General features: G+C 37.8%; 1 protein-coding gene across 3 annotated transcripts in view; it reads right to left on the bottom strand.

Annotated features, from left to right (window-relative positions):
- The window catches only part of rps6kal (ribosomal protein S6 kinase a, like), a 148,733-nt gene that overhangs the window by 35,188 nt on the left and 89,828 nt on the right, over positions 1-23,717 (bottom strand). For all 3 annotated transcript variants that reach the window (XM_067996841.1, XM_067996840.1, XM_067996839.1), the window contains exons 4-15: positions 20,347-20,428; positions 19,014-19,094; positions 14,338-14,417; positions 13,889-13,995; positions 13,487-13,524; positions 10,665-10,807; positions 9,681-9,751; positions 7,146-7,234; positions 5,669-5,733; positions 5,096-5,198; positions 2,986-3,110; positions 2,678-2,800 (exon numbers count right to left, since the gene is read on the bottom strand). In XM_067996841.1, the coding sequence (XP_067852942.1) occupies positions 2,678-2,800; positions 2,986-3,110; positions 5,096-5,198; positions 5,669-5,733; positions 7,146-7,234; positions 9,681-9,751; positions 10,665-10,807; positions 13,487-13,524; positions 13,889-13,995; positions 14,338-14,417; positions 19,014-19,094; positions 20,347-20,428 (1,107 nt within the window). The remainder of the gene's footprint in view (positions 1-2,677; positions 2,801-2,985; positions 3,111-5,095; positions 5,199-5,668; positions 5,734-7,145; positions 7,235-9,680; positions 9,752-10,664; positions 10,808-13,486; positions 13,525-13,888; positions 13,996-14,337; positions 14,418-19,013; positions 19,095-20,346; positions 20,429-23,717) is intronic.

The raw sequence follows: 23,717 nt of genomic DNA, 5'->3' as shown, positions 1-23,717 counted from the left end.
CAATTTGAGGTGAATCGGAACTCATGGCGTATCTCTTCTTCGCCACAAATTGCTGGTTTTTTACGTTCTAATAATGGCAGGCTCCGTGAACTTGCTCATATTTTTCCAGCAATTTCTGGGCCATTGAGGAATGCAAACTGGAAGTAGAGACGCTAAAGTTTGATCAGAGCACAGGGAAAGGCATGCATAAAATCCCAGTGTCTGATTCAACACATCGCATTACATAAAAGCTTTATTTGTTAATGTCTTTCAATAAGTACTCCTGGATCTGAAAGGTGCACAGTGAAAGGTGCATGAAATCATGTGATGTAACCGACATTACAAGGTTGGTTCAGTTTACAACGGTGAAGCATTTGCTGAAGCTGTTAACAATGTCACTTTAGAAAAACTGTATGCAAGGCATTAACTTTTTTTCAAACAGTTCTAATAATTCCTTCAAAAGCAACAGCTCAGCATCAAGAAGATGGTGCTCATAACCACAAATGCAACTCCTGCAATAGTGGGGCGTCACAAGAGGTTCAGTCACATTTTGAGGATTACTCTAACACCACTGTACTCGCACTGTTCGTCTCTGGCCCATTTTCATTGCAGCTCAATGGTATCACCCAGCAAACCTTTTGTGTGAACAGAGACAGACTTCAACTGAAACTTGTTCACCTGCAGGCCAAAGAGTTTCAAAGCAGAGCCTTGAAGAATAATGAAAAATACTGGGCAAGCTGGCTAAAAACGAAATTACAGAGTACCCAACACTCAAAGTCCTTGCAATTGCTATATGCACAATGTGTGGCTCTATCTAGTCAGTCTGCAGTCAGCAACACAATTTTTAAAAAATTCATTCTTGGGATGTGGGCATTGCTGTCAAGGCCAGCATTTATTGCCCATCTAGTTGCCCTCGAGAAGGTAATGTGGGCCTTCTTCTTGAACCGTTGCAGTCCGTATTGTGAAATTGTTCTCACAATGCTGTTATGTAGGGAGCTCCAGGATTTTGACCTGGTGACAACGAAGGAACAGCAATATATGTCCAAACCAGGATGATGCGTGACTTCAAGGGGAACTTGGAGGTGATGGTGTTCCCATGCACCTGCTACCCTTGTCCTTCTAGGTAGTGGAGGACATGCAATATACAATCACATTGCCAAACTCTTTGGCTACCTGTATCAGAGCATCATACACCTAATCTCTGGTGCCTGGTATGCAACAGGAAGTGGAATTTTTCCCATTTAACTAATATAAAAACTTGCCATTTATCACACCTTGCAGACATCTAAAAGGGCTTCAGATGCAATGAATTACCTCAATGTTCAGTAACTGATCCCTTAAACAGCAATGATTAATAACCAGTCAATTCTGCAGTAGTAGGATGTAAGTATGGGTTGGCTGCCAAACTCAAGGAACAAAACCTAGCTCTGTGAGGGTATCAATGCACCATTTGACATAAGAGCACAAAAACCGAAGAATTATGAGAACTTGTAGAAAAAATACAGTACCCAACTCTTCAAGCCTTTGCAATCGCCATATGTACGTTTGGCTCGACCTGTATTTGCACTTCTGTGATCAGAAACCCAGCAGATCCAGGTACTGCCCCATATTCAAATCTCCCATCACAACTCTATCTGAATTCCAACTCCCCCCACACCTTCCCCGAGGAATGGGATTTCTGGACTAAGTTCACTCCTTCATACCTGACCCCCTTTGCACCCCCACGGTGTCAAATCCACATTCATATACATCCCCTATTACCATTACATACTATGCTTAAGCTTCCTTCCTTCCAATATATTCCACATTTTCATATCAGTCAAAAGAATGTATATTATCTTGTTAATTGATTAGAACTCAGAATCATGTATGCTGTGGTAGTTTTTAGTCCAGCTTAATGGGGTATATCCCCCCATTTGCACAGTACACACATCAGGTTATATATATTATATATCTATCTCTATATCTATATATCGCTCCAAATGCATCAAGTACCAGAAATCTAAACTTTCTGAGAGGTGGGTCATGTCTCCAGAAGTCACCCCCACCACCAAAATAAGTCACATACATTATGCCCAATATTCCCAAATCTACAATTACAACTACATCACTGAGTGTTACCAATTACATACCATTTTGACACACAGTTTAGAACACTAAGCAACAGATATGTTGACAGTAAACAACTGAAAATCATCTAGTTAGAGTAAAATGAATTCTCTCAGTAATTTGGGATAGAGTAAAATCTAAGTAGTTAGGATTTGTAACTGCAAGGACACAAAGTGTGACAATATTCAGCTTGTTTTTATCTTCACAGTCAATAGTAGAAAATTCAAACTGTAACCGTTAATACGTACTTCACCAACATAGGTTTTTGGGGGTTCAGTGACGCAATGGGTTGGCACATTGTCCCTTTCGCCTCCAAACCCCCATAACGTATCGAGGAGAAAATGTGTACTTGTTAAAAATTAGTGGGCAATTAATACTCAAAGTTAATACACCGCTGGCTATGAGATACAAATGTAGTGAATCAGTTAACCTGGAGAGATTGACGCTGAAACTGGGAAGATAGAAACAGGTTCCATTCTCCAAAATAAAGAACCAAAGAATGTTTTTGAAAACCTATGCTATACATGTACCAGTAAATTTTCAGGGCTTCGCATTATTAATATTAGATGATAAGTTATTCCTTAATTACCTTGACAGCAAACTCCATATTGTTAGCTCTATGTACGCAGCGCTTGCAGATTGAGTAGGAGCCAACCCCAATATCTTCTTTTAGCTCGTATCCATCATTGAACTGCATGCTGTTCCCATGTAGCTGTTTCGACCAAACAAAAATAAATTAAATCTGTAGATTTGACTTTCACTCCTGCATTCCTTCATATCAAAAATATTAGATTTCTTTTTAAAACACAGAATTTTGCTCAACATTAGCATGTAGTCTATAGATATTTTATAAGTTCAGCATCACAATCACTTGATATTTGACCATCTGCATTATACCTGTACAATAGGGTGCACAGCTGTGACTGGAGTGCTTTGACCTTCTTCCACTGCATTGGTGGCCACAAAACTAAATCCTCTGAACAGCTGATGTGCATTAGCACTTGGTGGAATGCCAGGTGAATCTAAACAAAGGGAAATTTGTCAATCAATTGTCAATCATTTATTTCCATAAAAAAATATCAGGAATACTGTAATTCTTGATATGACACTCATTGAACTTCTATATACACACACATATATATACATACACACACACATACATACACTAAGAATGTTAACAAAGTTGCTTTAAAATCCAGTGCTGTTGAGTTATTAAAATGACAAGCCAACATTGCAACACAAACAAAATTCCTAGCGACAAGTTACTTATCAAGTTTAGTTAAAATCAGACCGGAGTGTTTTTCTAAACATTTGTGTCCACAGATTAAAAACCATTCCTAGAACAATATGAATCTTTGCTATTCAAGTCCAGATAGAGTTTCAGATAAGATTTCTTCCATTATGGGAGTCATACATTCTGAACCAGAAGGCTGTAGTCTGTGAAGTACTGCCATAATGCTGTAAGGGGCTTTCATCATATAACTGCCCAGACAAGGACACAATGACCAATGGATCACCACCACTAATCCCATTTTGAAGATTCTGGCCTTGAAATTACACTATGCAAAGATTAGCATCAAACTCTTTCATGAATTCATATTAAATTCCCTTTATCAGCTGCTTTAACAGAGGCATTAGCTAGTTTATTTTAAATGGGTTGACACCTCTATTAAAATAGTGGGCTAAAGAATTTAATACGAATGCAGAAAGGGTTTGAACTTTTTTTTTTATTCGTTCACGGGATGTGGGCGTCGCTGGCGAGGCCAGCATTTATTGCCCATCCCTAATTGCCCTCGAGAAAACTGTAGTCTTCACACAGTGCAATTTTCATATCTTTGGGTTTTGAGGCCAACAAAAAAAAACCCTATAAAAGTCCCTTTCATATGGATCCTCAAGTCCTTCCTTTCACATTCACCTACAAAAATATATATCTGAGATGAGAAGAATGGCATGAATGTGGATAAGATGCACTTTTAAACTCTGCTTCTGAGGGATTGGTTGCCTTAGACTCTTGAGGTAAAATCCTCAACTACTTTCTTTGCCTTTGAAAACTATGTCTGAAGACTGGCATCATAATAAAATGGTCATTAGTGGACAACATTTTAAAAGAAATTTTAAACAAAAAAGACCATCAACATGATTCCAGAGTAGACCTCGAGGAATTGAAGAGTTCTGTCCAAAATAGGAATGGGTTCAATCTTTGCTTTGTCCAGTTCCTGTTTGGCACCAATTTATCTGAGCAAAGTAGAGACTTCAAACCAGATTGAGAACAAGATTCCTCTTTCAGAGGTTCTGTTTCTGACTAGGTTTACCCAAGGCTGTCTAACCAGAACTTGGAAGAGATTGAGAAACAAGGTACCTCATTCTCTCAAAAGCTTTGGGGACTTATTGCTAATTTGAAGGGGAGCATGTAAAGAATGAGTTGAGCTGATTTGAAGGATTTACTGGCCTGAAGCACATCTGATATTGTGGCCTCACTGGTTTTGAATTTGAAGATATTCTTCCTCTTCTGTTAGCTGTTTGCAGATATTCCTCAGAAATAAGGTAACATTTGCATGGAGCCAAGTCACCACCAAGTGGCAGGTACAGGTGGCGCCAACTCGGACAACTAATAAAGAATGCTTTCCTTCACCTTGAACAAATTTGAAGGCTTTATTTTGTAAACTAGGTGAGCCGAAAGTATTTATGCTTTACTAACACCATAATACTAACAATGCTGGAAAAGTGAAAAGGTGGCACTATATAAACCATAGGAGAGATTGTCCTAAAAATCCAGGATTACTTTTTGACTTGAACAATCTATCCAGTTTAATTAATATTGTAAACGGCATACAGAAAGTTAAATTCTATTTAAGTTTTAATATAAAGCAATTGCTGTAACAGCGACCAAATTTCCCTCAATATTTATCCACAACAAACCAAATGATGAATAAACCTTTGTTTTTGGGAAGATGGAGAGTTATGTTTTCACACAAATCAGTGACAATAGAAGAGTACTCATCTGTACCTTTTGGTGTTTTAGCTGTAAATTCTGGATCAAAGCAGAAAGTGTCTTCTGGCTTACCAGAAGCAGGTTTAAATGGAGGTTGAATTTCCTTTCTGACCAGTTTCTGAGAAAAAGAGAATGTTTAGTTTTTACATGTCTCAGTCACTTCATTTTGAATTACAGTGTGTACAACTATAAATACCCAACTATGTTACTTTGAATTGGTGGTTTATTTTTCAGGCTATATTTTTAAAAAACTTTTCTGGATTTATAAAATTGCAATACCCTTTCACAATTTACAAGTGTAATGGGTGCTGAGACCTTGCAGAACAATTCACAAGTTTTGATTGCGTAAGAGTTACAAATTCTATACTAAGTGTAATTCTAGAACAAAACTTACACGAATAGCCCAGAAAATGTGTAATATAAAACACAAATGTTTTATCAACAGCAGAGGAAGAATTCATTTGAGCAAGCAATGAATTAAAAGCCATGAAAATTTAGATTTTAACTTTGGGTTTTTCAGGAGTAAAAAACATTACATTTAACAGCTTTGTGACCTTGATCTTGCTTGTTGGAATGGGAAACACCTACATTCCAGTCAATGGTAGCAAAGAATGGATGCCTTTTGATCTCTTCAACTCCATCAGGGCCAGCTCCTACAAGAATTAAGATCATGGGATGTTTATTTGTAGTTGTGGCTGTATGAGGGCAGAGGCCAATCTCCAGCCCAGCACAATCAACTGTTCTTGCAAGTACTATGCACTGGAGAATTTGAAAATCATAAATGAATGCCGCTGCTTCACTGGACCTATTCTACTCAGTGCTGCAGAAACAGTGCCACATGGTGGACAGATTGTGTCTTACACAAGCCATCTTCACAATGTGCAGGAGCATAGGAAATCAAATATTTTAATACATTTCAGCACAGGTATTTCTAGTGTAAATCAGCATTTTAGAAGAAATTGAACAATGAGCAACATCTTTCATTGGATGCACCAGTGCTAATATGGCACAGGCACGATGGGCCGAATGGCCTCCTTCTGTGCTGTATCATTCTTTGATTCTATATCATTCTACATCACCGATTTTCATTAGTGATGGGTGAAATTGTATTTTGGCCTCCTTAACAGTGCAAATACTGAAGACAGCATTTATGTTATGTAAAGCATGAGAAGTGGGCGATGAGCCTTTTCTCTACTGGTTTCCCCAATACACTTTTAGCGTACTATGGAAAAGAGCTAGTTACTCCAATAGCAGCTAAAAATGACAGAAAATACAAACAAATTCTGCTTTTACTTGGAATTAAATTCAAGACTTTTTTTTAAACAAAAGGGAATTTGATTGCTTACCTTTAGCTCTGTGCCAAATGTTTCACCAAATTCAAGGCGGCCACTGAAAGAGAGCAAAGCTCTGATTCTATGTGGCCAAAACAAATAAATCTACAAGGGGCATGACATAAGCTCAGGTGAGAGAAAGTGAACTTTCATTGAGATTTCACAAGTTGGTGAATGTGTGGAATGAGCTGAATGGGGAGTGGAAGTGGATTATGTCAGTAAATTCATGGGAGTAGTTGGATGGATATTTAGCGAGGGGGTGAATGAGGGTATGAAAGATAGAATGATGCTTCCTAAATTTGGGGTTATCCTGATGGACTGTGATAGTCTTTTCTGGTGCTGTCTCCCCTATATTTCTACACATTAAACTGCTAGCCAGCCGAGAGATTAGGGAACTCAGTTCTGTGCCCAAACAGACATGCAACACATTTGCACTGGGGACATTTGGAGCACCAGAAAATAGAGCCTTCTCCCTACAGGTTCTTGTTCTATAACTTTAAAGATCAAATTTATAGAAATTAAAAGAAATATATTTTAAAAAGCTACTTCCAGCTTACAGTACTAACAGCTTAAATAGGCACGCAATAAGTATTGCAATTTTGTTTTTCTCAAGTGCTAAAAGACCTTCATTAAATAACCATTTATTAACTGCATATTTATTAAATTCCTAATAACTGGAAACAAATAAAGTTTAATATAGAGATGGACAACAATAATTTTAAAAAATGTAGTACCTAGTCTGTTCCCAGGATTTCGCTTGAATAACGTTCTAAGAAGACCTTGAGCTTCTGGACTAAGAAACTGAGGCATTCCTAATTTAGCTCTTGGAAAAAGTAAATGAAGATTCATTATTTTATTTAAATGATACACAACATTGTATATTAACACACAGAACAGCTGTTTTACAGCCTTCAATGAACGTATAGCATTTAAGCTTTTTTTTGAAGTTCAGCCAGGATAGGTTTCACTACAGTTCTACAAATGCTCTATAGTGTCCACATAAGTAAGTATTGTTCATCTAACATGCACAGTATCAATAGTATAAACCTGCAAAGCATAATCAAAATATATTATACCTTTTAGGCTGCCGAGGTGATAAAAGACATGGGGGTGGTGCTGACATATTTCTCATTTTATTACTTACTTCCCAGACTACCGATTTGCAGGTTTCACAGGGAAGAGGGGGGAATCTTGGAGTGCACTGGTTCAAATTCTGTATCATAAAAACAGAATTTGACCTATTCAGTCACCATAAACCAATGGCCCTAATTATCATAGAATCATACAGCACAGAAGGAGGCCATTCAGCCCATTGTGCCTGCTGTTTGAAGGAGCTATCCAATTAGTCTCACTCCCCCGCTCTTTCCCCATAGCCCTACAAAATTTCCTTTTCAAGTATATATCCAATTCCCTTTTGAAAGATACTATTGAATCTGCTTCCATCCTTTCAGGCAGTGCATTACTCGCTGCGTAAAAAAAATGTCCTCATCTCCCCTTTGGTTCTATTTCTTAAGCATTCTATGCAGAGAGAATACAATTCTCCAAAATACTGGTAGAAATCTCAGAATCCCAGGTAATTAACACAGTATTTAACTGTTTTAATCACTGTAAATTAGTGTCCCTGATAATTTACTTGCATAGTTCCACAAGGATTAGCCACTCAAAGATATAATTGTGCCGTTTATACCACTGAAATACATGAAAATGTAAATTTGGGTTTAATTTTGGAAACTGCTTTTTCAACACAAATTGCTTTGCCTAGTCCTATCATCTATAATATGGACATACTGAAATTTAAAATGGACTTAAATATGTCAGTATGATAAAAAATGCTATTTCCAATTTCAGTTTGATGCTGCCAGAATGGGTTTTTACTGAGAGAAGGTAAGGACACCAGTTTGGTCTTAACATGCTATAGTGCGACAACTAGTATCCTGATTACAGTAAATACTTTACTATCCAATCTCCTTGTAACACAGTCCAAATTATCTATGCCGAAAATAGCCGGGTAATAAAATCCTGTGTTAATTCACTGAGTTAAAGAATAGTATTTCTTTGCACCCTTTTAAGGCACAGCTCTCATTTCCCTCAGTCTCTGAGATGCAAACTACGTTGCTGCAGTGATTAATTTTTGAATGTGGAAAATCTTAATAACAATTTCAACCTGATATAAAGTAGCCATTAAGAATACACAATGCACTAGACTTAAAACTAACCAGGATTATTTCTGAATAAGTCTACAGTGATGACATTCCAATAGTTAATTCTCGTGTTCAATACCATCATGCATCAAGGATGTGGAAATGCACAGATATCCAATTGGACAGCTGCTGCCCGCACGAAAAATGACTTAAAATTAAACCAGTTTACATTATAATCAGCAGACAGCAGTGATTGATTTGAAAATTGCAATCTCATTTTGTGGATTCAGACGAAATATATAATTTGCTGCATACGACAAGAACTGTATCCCTCAAATAGATTAGTGTCTTCTAATCACTCTCGGGTATCCATTATTCTCCATTTAAATTAGGCACCTCCGACCACTTCTAACAGATTTAAGATATGCAGATGACGTAAGGGCATTGGGGGGGGAAGGGGGCACCAAACTGCGAAGTCACAATCTAGAACTTCACTGTTTGCGAAACTAGAGTAATATGTTTCTCACAGATTATCCATTTAGAATTGCAACCATGTAAACTCACTGCAGAACATTCAAATGAACAGGTCAATAGGATCTAATAGCTCTTGTGACCAAACATTCAACTTCTAACTTGAAGGCTGCTCATTCAAACCGCTGCCTGGACTTACATTTTAATCTGCTTGAAACTAACAAGACCCTGCCCAACCTGCAAAAGTGTACTTTCCCTGTTGACACTATTTAGGAACAAACACAAGATTCATATTTCTCATAGTCCTAACTGGCAGTTTTTTTTTGCTTACTGAGTAATATTGGGTGAAATAGCAGAAATCAACAACGGAGAAGGTACAATTGCCAAAAAGGGCGGAAGAGAATGTAAAGACATGCTCCCTAATTATTTTTTTTCCTATTGTGAAGGACTCAATGAAATGCCACATTTATCACAGGCATGTACTGAAAATAAACATGTACATGATCAATTTTTCCTATATCTATGTTACATTTTCTTGTAATCATTAAAAAGATCACAAGAGGAGCTGGCACAGGGTGTTTATCAAATTAACCTCAAACACCCGTGTAAATTAATATGACAGTATAACTTGCACAAAAGTACGGTCAACAAACTTACTTGAGTATCATGTTCATAGTTTCATTCCGGTCTTTACCTTGGAATGGCAATGTACCAGTAAGCATCTCAAACTAAAAGCAAAAGCAAAGTAATGACAGTGGCACCAAAGTAATACTGAGCCTCAATATTTATAATGTATATAACTAATTGTTTTGCTTAAATCGGTAACAGTTTGATAATCACTGCAAAACAGTCAAATAAACAAATGTTGACTATCAGCATTGCATACATATTTAAAAAGCAAAAGTTTCATATTTTACATTTGTGTAAAACAAACACACACACACACACACACACACACACACACACACACACAAAACAAATGATAGTACGTAAACCAGTAACATATAGCAAACCAGTGATGGCAGTATAAAAAATAAGATGCAGTTGATTGCTAACAATTGACTCTGTCCTGATTAAAATGAGAAGCAATTCATATAATTTTGCTCAGAGACAATGGGTGAGCTTGCATTCCAAATTTAGCATTGCCGTGAAACAGTTTCCACTTTACTACAGTGCTGAAGTTGGAGTATAAAGGTGGAGTCAGCGATCTGACTCCTCAAAGCACTCACCACCTGATAGTGAAACCCCCAGCCAGCTCGGGGTTCCACAATAGAAGTGCAAACCTTTTGCTCTGTAAATGCAGTTCTCTGGAGTTCGAGCCTCTAACTGACATGTCCTTAGAAGTGCAGCCTTGTTATATCATCACACCGGCATCTGGAACGTGAGTGGAGCTGAAAACCAGCTTCAGAATTGCGGACTGAGAGCAACCTTTAAGTGCTCGTATAAATCAGCTCTCCCTACCCCAAAATAACTCCAGAGAGAATCACTCGCGGTTCCCTTTATGCGGAATAACTGCACCCCAAGAAACCTACATAACATACAAATGGAACCAAACTGATAATTCTATACCAGGATATATCCGGTCACTAATTAAAATACCGAACAGAATACAAATTTAAGCAGGCAAAATCTCACACATACCATAAGCACACCAAATGACCACCAATCTGCACTCTGTGTGTGACCTCGCCTGTTTACTACTTCTGGTGCCATGTACTCCACAGTACCACAAAATGAGTATGCCTTCTTTTCTTGGTCAACTGATTCTTTACTTAGCCCAAAATCTATAAACAGAGTAATATCAAAAATGTAAAAAAAAAATGTAAATAAGCAACTTCTACCGCTTTAAAGCGTCACAACTGATTAAACACAAGTCATGACTCATTACTAAAATACCCATGTATGTGCACGTCTGCATTTGGCCAGCTTTTTTTTTGGAGGGGGGGTTAAGAAACAGCCTCGTCCTCTACCAAAATTAATCTAGAGAACACTACAACTCTAGGAAAACATTTAAGTTTAAAAATTTTTCAAGTGAGTTTTGTTGAACTTGAACAAATAAAATTCTTGTGAGCAACGCATAAGCCACCTGAAGTTTAAACTCCAGTACATCCCACCCGCAAAATAAGAAGGAATTACAGCAACATAACCATGAACTGGGTGCTATTCCAAACAGCTACTAGTAGAAAACACTTCTCTGTCGTGAAGGCTGGGGTTGCCGTTTGAGCAAAAATAGAAATCCTTTGATGTTATTTCCTATGAGATTATCTGAACCAGTCTCCTAAATTATACAAGAAGGCTTGCAAATGTAACACAGAGGAATATGTTCAAAGAGCTATAATGAAATACACCTTTGGGATAATTTTAACCAAATACTCAATTTTTTTTTAATAGTATATGTAAAGTCTTACATTTAGTTTTGTTGTAAAGAAAACTGTTCATTTGGAACCATGATAGGTTCTAGGCTCACTCTTCTCTGAAGATAATTTTAAATTAAAATTTAATCTTAAATATATGATGGTTGCAGGTGTCAGACATCCAGCTGACCAAAAAAAATTAATTTAAATGACTGTCTTCTGAAAAAATTCTTGGTTAAGATGCAAGCTTTTCCTTACATGGTAACCTTTTCATTTCTTTCAATAAATCAATTTTTCAGTATCAGTGCAGACTTGTGTTTGCTTAATCAGAATTTTGTTCAGGTCAGCACATGAATACACAAATAGATCTCTTTCATTTCTGTTTTAATTAAAGCAACTGCTGTGATAGTACCTAAAATAACCTGAGCAGTTTAACTCCAAGAACTGGGGTCTCATTTTATTGCACAAAGTTGAATATATCAAGGACTTTTTTTTTAAATTTGATTTTTTAAATGATTTTGTACTTGATATTTTGTATTAATTTCTCAAAACTGGTTTAAAATTGTGATTTTGCACTTAAAATTTTAATTAAACTACAGATTATTGTTTCCAAGGATGCATTTACATGACAACCGTGGCATTGATGTGAATTTGGCTCGCATCTCACTGACACTTCTTATAGTGTCAATTTGGAACCAGGACTGAGCCCAAGTCCAGAGTGAAGTGAAGTGAGACTCCACCCTGCTGACAGTCTCACTCCAGCTCACCAAAGAACCAAATAAGATCCTAGCTCCAGATTTACACTACAACTTTAGCTTCAGTGCACGGCAAATCCACTTCGACCCTAGTATAAGTGGAGCTGGGAGTAAACTGTTGGAAGCCACTTATTTTCAATATATTTTTGCAGGTGATTTTATAGCTATGGAAAATCCTTGTGCTTTGCTTTACAAGTTGACTTAAGATTTAGAAGAATAAAAAAATTATTTTCCAATAATTGCCTAAAATGAATCTGAATACTGGTGAATGCCACATCATATTGCACATAACAGCAATGCAAGGCGTGCAGGTACAAGTGCAAAACTAAGTGCTTTGGAGCAATGCAAGGAGACAGCACTGAGTTATATTGCTCGCTTCACATTGTTGTCTGGTCAGGGAAAGCACAGATCTGTTTGTGTTTGCTTACATGCGAGTGGAGAGCTCCATTTATCACCGCCCTAATGCTGGTGCATTTTTAATGTTAATGCAAAGCCAAAAGTAGTTAATTTTCTGATATGAACTGATTATTTTACATAACGACATGTTCAAAATTCGTCAAAACCAAAAGGTATTGGGTAGAATAATAAAACCAAGAGGACTATTTCAAAACAAAGGCAACACACCATGTCGTCCAAAAATTCATCAGCTCAATATTTTAAAGGCAATTAAAGACCGGACAGGTGACTTGCATGGGATCTTTATATATTTTCTTTAAGGTTATAGAACAGTGATTTAGCAGAATCTTGACCAATTAACAGACAAAACACCATCATTCAACTTTAAATTAGGGCTCCAGGTTGATCATTCAAAATGAGCGAAAGTTAGTTAAATGAATTTGCTGTGAATGTAGCTATTTCCTATTGACAAATCATGTGCATTGGAATTATTTTTTTAATCTCATGTTTATCTAAATGAATTGAACAATATAACAGCAAATTATGTTTTATTCACTATTTATTGAACAGAAGAGAAGTGGTCAAAAAAAGCTGTTTCTGGTTACTTCTTATAAGTCATGAAAAGTAAGCAATTAGCTAATCATCAAGTGTTTTGCTTGCTGCAGGTGTTTGTTGGCAGGTGTCCTGACTTTATCCAGTATGTCAATTAGTCTGACTCCAAAACAACAAATATTTCCTCCATTTTTCAAAAAAAAAGTGCTGCAATCTGGATTCAAACTACCTCAGCAATAGACATTCTCAAAATAGTATAAGCCATCGTATTAAAAGTCTAAGCAAATTCCATTTCAGCTTTCTTAAAAAAATTCTACAAAACAACCAGCCAGCTTTCAACTGGCTCATTTATAAAAACAACTATTTTATCTATATAGCTGATGCACTGGGTGGTGAATGTACCTACCTGTTAACTTGATATGTCCTCCTTCATCAAGTAAAATGCTGAAATTAAAATTCACATTCTCCAATACATGTACACAAATTTGAATGAATGCTAAAAAATTCAGCACATTCATAATTTTATTTGTAAATACTCATGAGCTATTGCTCTTAAAGAATTATCTACATTAATTTTACTTCATTTATTACATTTGCAGTGTAAAATTTTTTCAAAAATAGTGTTTCAAACTATCTTAAAAACTCTGAAAATGCTACTGAATATATAAATCGAGACGTTCTTATCAGCAATATAATTATGCCATTTAAGACAATTAAATATACAGGTTTACTGTTTAAATATGCACAAAGTACATAATGAAAAATATACAATAATATAAATCCAGAAGAAAATATATAGTGGATTTACTTTTCTGGCTTTAGATCCCTGTACACTATTCCCAAGCTGTGTAGATGATCCAGAGCAAGGGCCAATTCTGCGAGGTAGAACTTGACATCTTCCTCAGTAAACATGACCTAAATGAGGAACTACATTGTTTTATCAGTTTCCATGACTTCAGTACATTAAGCTTCACATGCAGAAGATATATTAACGTAAGACTAATACTGTTTCTACAAAAAGTGCATTTGAAGAAAAAAATTCATTACTTTCAATAAATACATTGACTTCTTGCTAATGCATGGATATGGAAACTATAAATGGTGTTACAAGCACAAAAGATCAACAGCCTACACATTCAACCAACTGAGGGAGGGTCGTGGAAGGTGGAGTGGAAACCAGTCCAAAAAAAACATGAAATGTCGCTGTGTATGATTGATTGCAAAAATTGATTACATGAAAAATATCTGATATCTTACCTCTTTGGATAAGCGTGTAAATATATCCCCTCCCCTGAGGAAATCCAAAATTAGATAAAGTTTCCCTTCAGTCTGAAAGGCTGAAGTAAAAATTGGTGAAATGAGTGAAAAGGTTGACACTAATGTGCAACATTTTTGGTATCCATATTACACTAGCAACAGATTCAAAACTAAGCTTAAACTTGTATTACACAAACACACTGAGCAACTATAAGATTCTAAGCACTGCGAAAAATTTCTACATCACAAAAAGATCAGAAAATGTGTGAATTGGGAGCCTCAGGTACATGCAACATACAAATCTAAACTGTGGGTTCATTAGAGGAGATCACAGAGAATTGGTCCTTGCACAGAAAAAAAAGCAAGTTTTGTAGGTGTGTCTTTATTCTGACATACACAATCTTTAGTAGAGTGGTACCAATCACATGATTTCAAATGATCAGAAAGAATGAACAAACTGGCATTTGTGTCATATCTTTCATGACCTCCAAGCATCTCAAAATGTTTTACAGCCAATGAAGTACATTTGAAGTGTAATCATTGTTGTAATGTAGGGAAACGGGGCAGCTAATGTGCACACAAGCTCCCACAAACAGCAATGAAATAAATGACTACATAATTAATGATGTTAATTGAGGGATAAATGCTAGTCGGGACATCGGCAGAACTCCGCTGCTCTCCTTAGAACAGTGCTACGGGACTGCACCTCCCGCAGTGCAGCACTCCCTCAGCACTTCATTAAAACATCAGCGTAGATTATGCACTCAAGTCTCTGGAATGGGGCTGGAAACCATGACCTTCTGACTCAGAGGCAAGTATGCTACCACTGAGCCAAGGCTGACATCTTGTGACACCAAATAATTGGCGCCCAGTTCAAAATGTTGAGTCTCCAAGAGCTCAGTTGCTATTCAGTATAATTTCTTCAGATTGCTATTTGTGAAGAGTGATGTGCTCTCAGCAGACCGGAGTCATGCTATGCATCCATCCAGGTCACAGCAAAGTCAACTGCCGTGCAGGTCTGCACATGTCAGCTTGGGCGCTTGCCCAGAGCTCCATTCCCTGAGCTGCTACGTTTTATTGTTCGTAAAAAGCAGGCAAGAACATTTGTTCTCCCAAATTAAAAATGCATATGCAAGGTTTAAAAAGCAATCTGCAAATGTGGCTTTGCACCAAGCTGGAGTTAATTACTGCTGAGGTTGTGAATTGACAAGGACAAAACAGCTTTTTTGAGCCCACTCGGCCATCAGATCAGGATCCAACACACAAGTTGTATTAATACTTCTGTACCGCTGTGTCTCGAATGCAATGTGGTGCCATCATTACAGCCCAGAACTGCATGCAGGTGATTTGCAAAATATGTTATCTGTTCAGGGAAAAACTACGGCTGTTGCATCTTATTTCCTGTATTTCATTACGTATTATCACGGACAATCGCACAAGTGGATTTGCAGAGAGTCACTAGACCAAGCTGAATAGAATTTTATCGCATGCCATACTTCGTATGAAATTAGGCTTGAAAAGTTCCGTTAACTTAAAGAAAATGTTACCATTTCTACTCAAGAGCTTCTAATAAGAAAGAGCTTTGATTCCCACGTAGAAAATACTGTTATTCTCATCAGACCCCCTTTTTAAAAATTGCAACCAAGCATAACCGCCATGCAGTGACATTTTAAACCACAATTAGAGAATTAAGACATAGTTGTCCAGAATATTTGCAATTTTTCATTGGTAATTTCATTTTTTTTTCACTTCAGTTGTGCAAATGACAATTGATTTTAGAATACTGAAAGCGGGTATCTAACAAACGATAAATAGAAGTTGCACTGCAGTTGAGTACACATTATATAGGATTTGACAACATTTACTTCAGAGAATACTCAAAATTCAAACAAACACTTAGGGTAGCCCAGTAACACATTCACAAGCAGGTTTATCCCTGTGATACCATCCAAAGAGAGTGCTCCTTATCTCGGCTCTGTTGAGAGCAGGAGTACTGGGTACAGGTCATTTGCCAAACCTCTCAGTTGGGGGAATGGTGCACGAGAAAGGAGAAAAAGAAATTCAAAAGACGTGAGGAAAATAATCTCAACATTTTTAATTTAAAAACAATCCAATATGCTAATAAAAAAGAAAAGCTGCAAATCTGAAATAAAAGCAGAAAATGCTGGAAATACACAGCGGGGTATCAGCACAATCCGAGCAAAATCAGCCAAACAAGTGCAAAAGATGGGGGGAATTTTAAACGTACGTGAGTTACGCCCAAAACCATTTACGTTTGTGTTTTCCGTGATCTTTTACGCTGGTTCAAGATTCAACTCGCCCGAATCAGGCCCCGTCCACAAAACTGGCCACAGTCCCAGGTCGAAATCGTGAGTTTCCACCGATTCCGCTGGTTCAAGAAGGTTCTTCAAATTGCGCTCATTTTCTTAGAAACACAGGCACTAGTAGGCACGTTTGAAAAGCTTTTACGTATCAAAAAATATTTAATTTACTAAGAAACTGGCTAGTGTACACTTAGTAGTAATTGGTTCAGTATAGTTTGTTTAAGTCATTTTCAGTGATTTTAAATCAGGTTACTAATGGGTGGAGGACTGGACACTTATAAAAATGCCTATTTTTTGTGATAAACCCATTTTCAGCTGTATTAATAAAACTGCACCAGGTTACCACTCTTAAATACATCAATAAACACTTCTTAATGGAAAGAAACAAAAATAAATGATTGCATTCTATTGCGCTGCCCGATTGCACTGGTTCATGTAAGATTTTATGTCTGCGATTATGCAAATGAGCTTTATCGCAAATTTGAACTGTAACCTAACTAGCGCAATTTTGAGCGCACTTTCCCGATTGCGTCCAAAGTGGAAACTCTACCCCAGCAAGTTAGTCAACATACTTAAAAAGGGATGATAAGGCATCCAGAGTGTCGCCTTCATCAGAACTTTTCTAATGAAGATTACATATGCCTTTTCTCTTTACAGATACTGACTGACCTGCTGTGTACTTCCAGAATTTTCGGCTTTTCATTCTAGTATTCTAATCTTAATTCTTGCTTGAATACTTACCTTTCCAAACACATCACAACAACTTGCATTTATATTGCACCTTTAGCATAGTAAAACATCCCAAGGCGCTTCACAGGAGCGTTATTAAATAAAATTTGACATCGAGCCACAGGGAGATATTAGGACAGGTGACCAAAAAGCTTGATCAAAGAGGTAGATTTTAAGAAGCATCTTAAAGGAGGAGAAAGAGGTAGAGAGATTTGGGGAAGAAATTCCAGAGCTTAGGGCCAAGGCTGCTGAAGGCGTGGTCGCCAATAGTGGAGTGATTAAAATCAGGGATGCGCAAAAGTCAAGAACTGGAGGAGCGCAGAGATCTTGGAGCAGGTTACAGAGATTGGGAGGGGCCATGGAGGGATTTGAAAACAAGGATGAGAATTTTTAAAATCGAGGTGTTCCTGGACCAGGAGCCAATGTAGATCAGCGAGCACAGGGGTGATGGATGAACGGGATTTGGTGCGAATTAGGACAAGGGCAGGAGAGTTTTGGATGAGCTCAAGGTTATGGAGGGTGGAAGATGGGAGGTCAGCTAGGAGAGCATTAGAATAGTCATGTCTGGAGTTAACAAAGGCATAGATGATGGTTTCAGCAGCAGATGAGCTGTGGCAGGGGCCGAGAAGGGCGATCTTGGTGATGGAGCGGATATGTGGTCGGAAGTTCATCTCAGGGACAAACATGATGCCAAGGTTGCAAACGGTCTGGGTCCAGCCTCAAACAGTAGCCAGGGACTGGGATGGAGTCGGTGGCTAGGGAACAGCGTTTGTGGCGGGGATCAAAGGCAATGGCTTTGATCACTGCATCTATTTATTCAATCACACATTGCTGGCATAACAGGACAACAATGCTCTCAATTCTTGCTTGCACATATGGAAACCCAGCCTATATTTAAAGACTAATCTAATAAATAGAACTTTTTTGCTCCTTACAAAACCACGTTATAATCAGGGTTTCTTCAGTTGTGTGCTTTACTGATTAAATACTTGTGGTCTTCACTCCCAAAATACTCACTTTGTTAGTTATAAATTACTTTTTAAAAAAAGTATTGGGGCCAATACTCTTTGCAGTTCATACCCATCTGTTTCCGTGTATCAAGTTCATGGGATACAAATACCCCAGTAAGAGGGTAATCTGATCACAGTGTCAGTCTTGGCTTAGTGGTAGCACTCTCACTGAGTCAAAAGATTGTGGGTTCAAGTCCCACTCCAGAGACTTGACCACAAAATCTAGGCCGACACTCCTAGTGCAGTGTTGATGGAGTGCTGCACTGTCGGAGGAGCTGTCTTTCAGATGAGACGTTACACTAAGGCCGCGTCTGCCATCTCAGGCGGACGTAAAAGATCCCATGGCACTATTTCGAACAGCTGGTGAGTTCTCCCTGGTGCCCTGGTCGATATTTATCCCTCAACATCACTTAAAAAAAGATTATCTGGTTATGACATTGCTGTTTGTGGGACCTTGTAATGTAGTAAACACAACAGCAACAGTGACTACACTTCAAAAGTACTTCATTGATTGTAAAGCACTTTGAGATCTCCTGAGGTCATGAGAGACGTCATACAAAAGCAGCTTAAAAGTGTAAAAGTAATTTAATATAATGGAGAGTTTGGTACTTGCCATAATGTAATTTAACTATAAATGGATGATTTACTTCCACTAGAATATCTCGTTCCATTTTTGTTCGGACACGATCTCGAACTGAAAATAAAATACAGCAGTCATTCAATGAAAAACAAATGCATAAGTTCATAGGACCATAGAAACCACATCACAGGAGGTGGTCATTCAGCTTGTTCGACCTGTGCCGATTTTATCTCTTCAACTGCAGCTGTTTACTCTAAGCCAATTTCCCTGCCCTTTCCCAATTTGCACTAAAACCATATCATTAAGAGATTTTTATTTGATATCAAACATAAGGAAAAAATAAGCTATGGCTAGCACATTAATTCTTAATATCCTAGATTTTACCACCTTAGTTAGGATTGCACTCACTAAATTATTCACCTGAAGCCTTGTCCAATAATAACTTGTGCATGTTTGCAAGGCTGTCCTTCATTAAGTATATCTGGTGCCTCCCTGGACTTCCTTTTTGTCATTGTGGTGCACTTTTCAATCAGTATTGGTTCCCCAAGAGTACAAATCAACATGGTGGAAAACTGTGGAAACCTCAGAAAATCAGCAGTTATATTATGTACCACAAGTAAAGGTGTGATCAAGAAAACCCCCTATCCCCAATTTCCAGGAAGCACCATTTCTGGTCCATCAGGCCTTCTATTTGTCCAAGGAGAATGCTGCTTTATCAATCAATTTACTTGAAGCAATTGCTACACACTTAGAAGATCTGTACACATTAAATCAATTATTACAAGTATGCTCGTAAGTCGTCAATGGTTAAAAGCACAAGACAACTCTACTTGGTTTTCTGCATAGTTACTAAAACTACTAGCAGAGATCTGCAAGCCTTGCCAGTTCAAACTCCCACACCAAATGAATGACATAATGTATTTACAGCCGAGAGTGAAATGATGTCAATACTGTGTCAAAATACTATTAGAAGCAACTGAGCTAAACAATCTGGCAATTGCCATCTGTCAGAATTCACTTTACTCAGGAGTCTTTGGGATTGAACTTAAAGTGTACCATCACTCATTTATTTGTATTTTATGACGAACCAACCATTGAGAGCTGAAGGCCTCTTTAGAAATTTTTTAAATATTCACAGCAAGCAATCGGTCAAAGAATTGGCAACAAATATTTTCTGGAAGTTTTTATGGTCAAATATTATTAAAAATATATTACGGTCCATATATACTTATTAAATATTATCCCAGAATATTGTAAAAATGGTGACCTGATTAATTTCTGTGCTCCTCATCCTCCTTCATAAAGGGTGAGCAACTGACTATTTAAAAGTGAAACTTGCATGAAGAGGAAATGGATTCAGACTTGCCTTTCAGAGTAGCTTTCTTCAGTACTTTCATTGCATACAACTGTCCAGCATCAGGGCCAATTGCCTTTCTAACCAGAAAGACCTGATTACAGAAACATACAAAGGCAAAAAGTTGTAATTTTGCTGAAACATGAAAATTCAAAACATGGAGGCAAAATGACTTCAGAAATATTTGGATCTATTATTACTGTGTGCAGGAATCACTAACTGATCATATAAAGGAACATAGGAACAGGAGTAGGCCGTTCAGCCCCTCGAGCTTGTTCTAGCATTCAATTAGATTATGGCTGATCTGTACCTCAACTCCATATCCCTTAATACTCTCACCTAACAAAAATCTATCAATCTCAGTCTTGAAAATTTCAATTGACCCAGCATCCACAGCCTTTTGGAGGGAAGTGTTCCAGATTGCCACTGCCCTTTGCATGGGAAAAGTGCTTCCTGATTTCACTCCTCAATGGCCTGGCTCTAATTTTAAGATTGTGCCCCCTTGTTCTGGATTCACCCCATCAGAGGAAATAGTTTCTCTATTCTACCCTATCGAATCCCTTTATCATTTTAAATATCTCAATCGCATCAGATTTATTTTGTGAAAAATATTTTCCAAATGTTTGGCAGAACAAAGCTACATGTTCATATTAATAAACAAGTGATTACTCCAAATAAACAGCAGATGTGACAGCGACAGAAAGACCAAAGCATGTTTGGAATTTAGACCCTTAATCACAGCAGCAGTTCTGATGAAGGGTCTCAACATGAAACTTTCACTTAGCTTCTCGTCAGTTCTGACAGAACTGTTGTGTTCTCCAGTATTTTTTGATTTTATTTCAGATTCCCAGCATTTATACGTAAGGGCCAGAAATGGCTCCCGAAATAACGGAGGAGCTCAATGGCAGTCTCTATTTTTAGCGGTGAATTGAAGGAGCAAGTTCCCGCGTTCGCACATACGCAGTGAAACGTGGAAATCCAGAACTTGCTCTTAGTGGCTTGCCATCAATATGACAGCTTCGAATTTTTTAAAGCTCAAATTGAAGCAATTCGACGCCACAGAGTCCGCAGTAAGTATTTTTGTGAATTTAATTCGCAGGAGCTGTTGTGAGCATTACCTCGCTGCTCGGAGCGATTTCTGGCCCATTGACTTTTTACCCACCAGTGGTAGGTGTGGGATATTAATCAAATTAAGTAAAGAAAAAAAGACAAAGCACACTTCTTCCATGCAAGGCTAAAACTTGTGTTGTTGCAAAGTTTGCAGGGATGCATAAGCGACAGTACAACTCGTGAGTCAGGTCCTGATCGGATTCCAGAATGAAGTATGGTGCAATCCTTCAGGAAGCATATCTCCCACTGCTTGGGCTCGATGCCACACTGAATATAATTCCACTGCAGTGTGAAACTAGCATGGCCACTGGATCTCCAGGGCACTTTATAAATGGTAGCACTGCGCGTATTGTTTCAAATGTTATAAAAAAGTGTGATTACTCCTGCCCTTGCTCTCAAAACATTCCAAATATATTGGCTGGGTGCTGAATTCTGCGCAGGTATGCAATAAAACCTAAACAGAGCTCGCTCTCTGTATGTGCAGAGTTTACTTCGCAGCTAGAGCACCTAAAAAATAACATGGGCGTTGTTGGCTATGAATTGGATTTTGCATCGACCGGTCTCAGAAGTGTCTGTGAAGGCAGTTCAGTCCCTGTTGAAATTGTGATGAGCAGTGGTGTGCTTGAAGAGAATGGGTAGCCCCCAGCTACTGCTACAGCCATGATTATATCAGAAAACATGGTTGCCAAAACTAATGACATTAGAGAATGGTGTGCATGGAGGGAACAAGCTGACCTAGGTACCTTAAGATGCCGCAAGCATGGAAATGTGCGCAGAAGATGAGATTCTTACAGAAGATGCAACAATTCGCTGCATGGTGAATCACATGTTACATTACTTAACCACAGCCTTAGAGGCTCCCCGAGTAATGAAACAGCTAACAATTGTTAAGGAATAAAATTCCACCATTAAAATATTCTTGTATGGTTATAGCTTGCAACTTTCTTTCATAATTAAAGCTGAAATTGTGAAATTTACTACGGATTTTACTGGAAGCATTGCTAAAAGGTTCAGAGATCAGAACTCGGGTATGACATAAAAGTATGCAGATTAAAACCCTTGAACATAAAAGGTTTGCAACCAATGAATTCCACCCAAACTGGACAGGATGCTCCTTTAAACGTGAAAGGCATTTTGAAAGCAAAGACAATACACGAAAAGTTAAATTACAATGGCTGAATGTTAATGTGCTTCAGCCTATGCATTTCCTTCCCATGCCAAAAAATAATTGATATTGCTGACTAGGTGCCTGCGAGAATTAATAAAATATAAATAAATGAGTTACAAAACCTAATACAGATGAATCAGTGTTGCATTACAATATAGTTTGTGGCAATTGATTTTCTCATTCTAAATGCTGCCAGGGCACTTTAAAAAGATGAGTCTGGAAAAATACATGACAACCATCAACCACCACATGCTTTGATGATTTCGGACGTCCTTCTCATGAGTCAAGACATTTTTATAATGTGACCGTTTTTTCCTAAACGTCCTACGGTGATGAACAAGATCTGTATCTTTCTGTCCTTCAGTTTTTGAGATACTGGTTTTGGAATTTTTTAGCCAGGCAGTGTTTAATAGTCACAGGGAAGTGTTCTGCCTGGGATTGAGGCTGTATATCAGAACTGCTTCTTGATCCACCCAGCTTAAGAAATGAAAAAATTTAAATCTCTCTGGTGGTGCATATAGCAGTTAATTCAGTATTAATGCTGATCATTCAGGAATTGTAGCCGGTAAAACATAAGTGTTCTGTGAAAGGCTATATTAGCTCTATCATGGCAATGCTCATTGCGTGTCAGAAGATTCTTTGTTTGATAATAATAGGTATTTATGCCATGTATGGGGATTATTAAACCAACTGATTTACAGTAACTGAATAAAGTAAACTCCATTTTTATTAAACGGTATTCTGGGATTTGTATTGGTGCTTTGACAACCGTCTGTAACTGTGAAAAATGTAAATGTTATATATTATATATGTGTTCCTTTACCTTTTGTATTCACAGAAAGATGGTATGCAAAATGTACCAATTGGAGGTTGATATCTGCTAATTAGCAGTACTGCGGGGGGGGGGGGAAATGGGGTTTAGGTGCTTTTGGGGGCAATGCTGGCCTTCAGTAGCACAGGGTTGGGGGTAAGAAGGGAGGTCCTGAGGTTTGGCAAAATTGGGGTAAGGGCCCTCAAATTAACTCCTGGGATACTAGCAGACAAATGCTTATTGTGTTCATCTGAAATTTCCTTCACTATTTCAACAGAGACATTAATCCATTTA

The sequence above is a fragment of the Heptranchias perlo genome, chromosome 15 (assembly GCF_035084215.1).
Source record: "Heptranchias perlo isolate sHepPer1 chromosome 15, sHepPer1.hap1, whole genome shotgun sequence".
Lineage (NCBI taxonomy): Eukaryota > Metazoa > Chordata > Chondrichthyes > Hexanchiformes > Hexanchidae > Heptranchias > Heptranchias perlo.
This window is presented reverse-complemented; position numbering and strand designations above follow the sequence as displayed.